The 1,746-nt window shown below is 43.4% G+C and overlaps 1 protein-coding gene across 1 annotated transcript; it reads right to left on the bottom strand.

The window, feature by feature from the left end:
* Positions 1–372: 372 nt before the first annotated feature.
* Positions 373–1,029, bottom strand: LOC106878453 (uncharacterized). The gene has a single exon (XM_014927666.1). The coding sequence runs from the start codon at positions 1,027–1,029 to the stop codon at positions 373–375; it is 657 nt and encodes a 218-aa protein (XP_014783152.1).
* Positions 1,030–1,746: the final 717 nt, after the last annotated feature.

Raw genomic sequence — 1,746 nt, 5'->3', positions numbered from 1 at the left:
TTTTGTTTCAAAACAATTTTACTCTTTTTTTAATTTTTTTCCTTCTTTTTAATATCTCATAAAAGGCTCCAAGTCCTTGAGTTCGATCACTGGTGGCAGCTCGTCGAACTCCACTGCTACTCCGGGCGTATCAATTTTGTCTCCGCACGTGTCTTTCAGTTTCCTGTATGTGTACCTATCGACCACAATGGCCTTCACATTTTCAGAGTACACATCTGTGGGTAACTTTATTCTTATATGCTTGAATTTTAGAATTTTTTTCTCCGTCTCCTTATTTTTTTAATATGTCACAAAATTCCATTTGTTTTTTCCTCTTCTTGGTTTTTTCTTTTCTTCTTCTGCTACTGGTGTATTTCCTTCTTCAACTCCAAATCATTTCTCCATTTCATCCTCGCATGTTTGAACTCTCGAATCTTCTTCCTTCGCTGGGGAAACCTGCGTCCTTCTCACTGTTCCCTCCTTCTGTAAATCCACCTGTTTAGTAGTTGCCTTCTCTCTTTCTTGCTCCGTCACCTCTTCGTCTGCCTTCCCTCTGGTCACAGCTTTCTTTTCCACCTCTTCTTTCTTCTTTTTCTGGTTCTCTGGTGGCGAGTTCGTTCTTCCACTTCTCCGTTTTCTTTCCACTACCGTGAATCCCTCCTCCGTTGTATTTTCTTCTGTCTCTGCCTGTACTACCTGGTTCGTGTTCTCCTGCTTTTCTGTCTGTTCTCTCTGCGGGCATCTCGCCTTCATGTGGTCTTTCTCGCCACATGCAAAACATGTAGGCGGCCTGCCCTCCACTTTCACTCTCAATCTTAGGTCGTCGGGCAGCACTATGTCCTCATCGATTCTATTTAAATCTTCCACTGTTGCCTGGATAGTGAGTTCAATTCCATATCCCCAGTAGTCAATACTTTGTGTTCTTGTGGCCTTCAGTATCTTGGCCTCTTCCTTAATATTGAACATTATTGCTGTCATCAGCCATGTTTCTTCCAGCTCTGGGGGTACTTTGCCTATTCGCACTCTGGCCACACGTTTGCCACCACCCATTCCTCCGATTGTATAGCCTCCATGGAGTTCTTAATTGCTTCCTCTTCTGTTGCGAAGCGTACCTCCACGGTGGCATACTTTCTTCCTCTTGTTACAAACGTTGTTTGCTTCCTGATACTTTTCAAACGTTCCTCAATCTCCTCCACTGTCGTGAGCTCTATCTTTCTTGTTGCGATTTTCATGGTTTTAAATACCACAGTTCTTTTTCTTACATTGCTTATCAGCTCCGCAGGCGGTGTCAACTTCAATGTGTCTCCGACTTTTGCCAGCAACTTCTCACATCCTTTCATTTTCTTCAGCTCCACCTTAATTTCAATTGTTTCCAGTTTTTCCGCTTCTGTTCCTCTTCCAGTGGTGGCCGCATAACTCAGGCCACCCACCGGCGCTTTCTCCATTTTCCCCCCAATGGGAAGAGAGAAAAAACAACGAACAATATAAACAATCAACAACAATAATTAACAACCAATTTTTCAACAACAAATATTCAACGTTGCAACTTACTTCAAAAACTCTCCGTTATCGACAACTCAACTCAAATTTCTCAATGTCTGAAACCAACTGACCTGTCGGCTCAAACTGGGGATCAGAAAAAGACTGTCTCGTGTGACCTTATCTGAAGGCTGCGATTGGTTGGGTTGCTTCTTGGTGCGCAATAGAACTGGAGACAAACTGCGCCAATACCAACCAGTCAGAGTGGTGGACACAACAGGGTCCAAA

This window comes from Octopus bimaculoides, chromosome 28 (assembly GCF_001194135.2).
Source record: "Octopus bimaculoides isolate UCB-OBI-ISO-001 chromosome 28, ASM119413v2, whole genome shotgun sequence".
NCBI lineage: Eukaryota > Metazoa > Mollusca > Cephalopoda > Octopoda > Octopodidae > Octopus > Octopus bimaculoides.
This window is presented reverse-complemented; position numbering and strand designations above follow the sequence as displayed.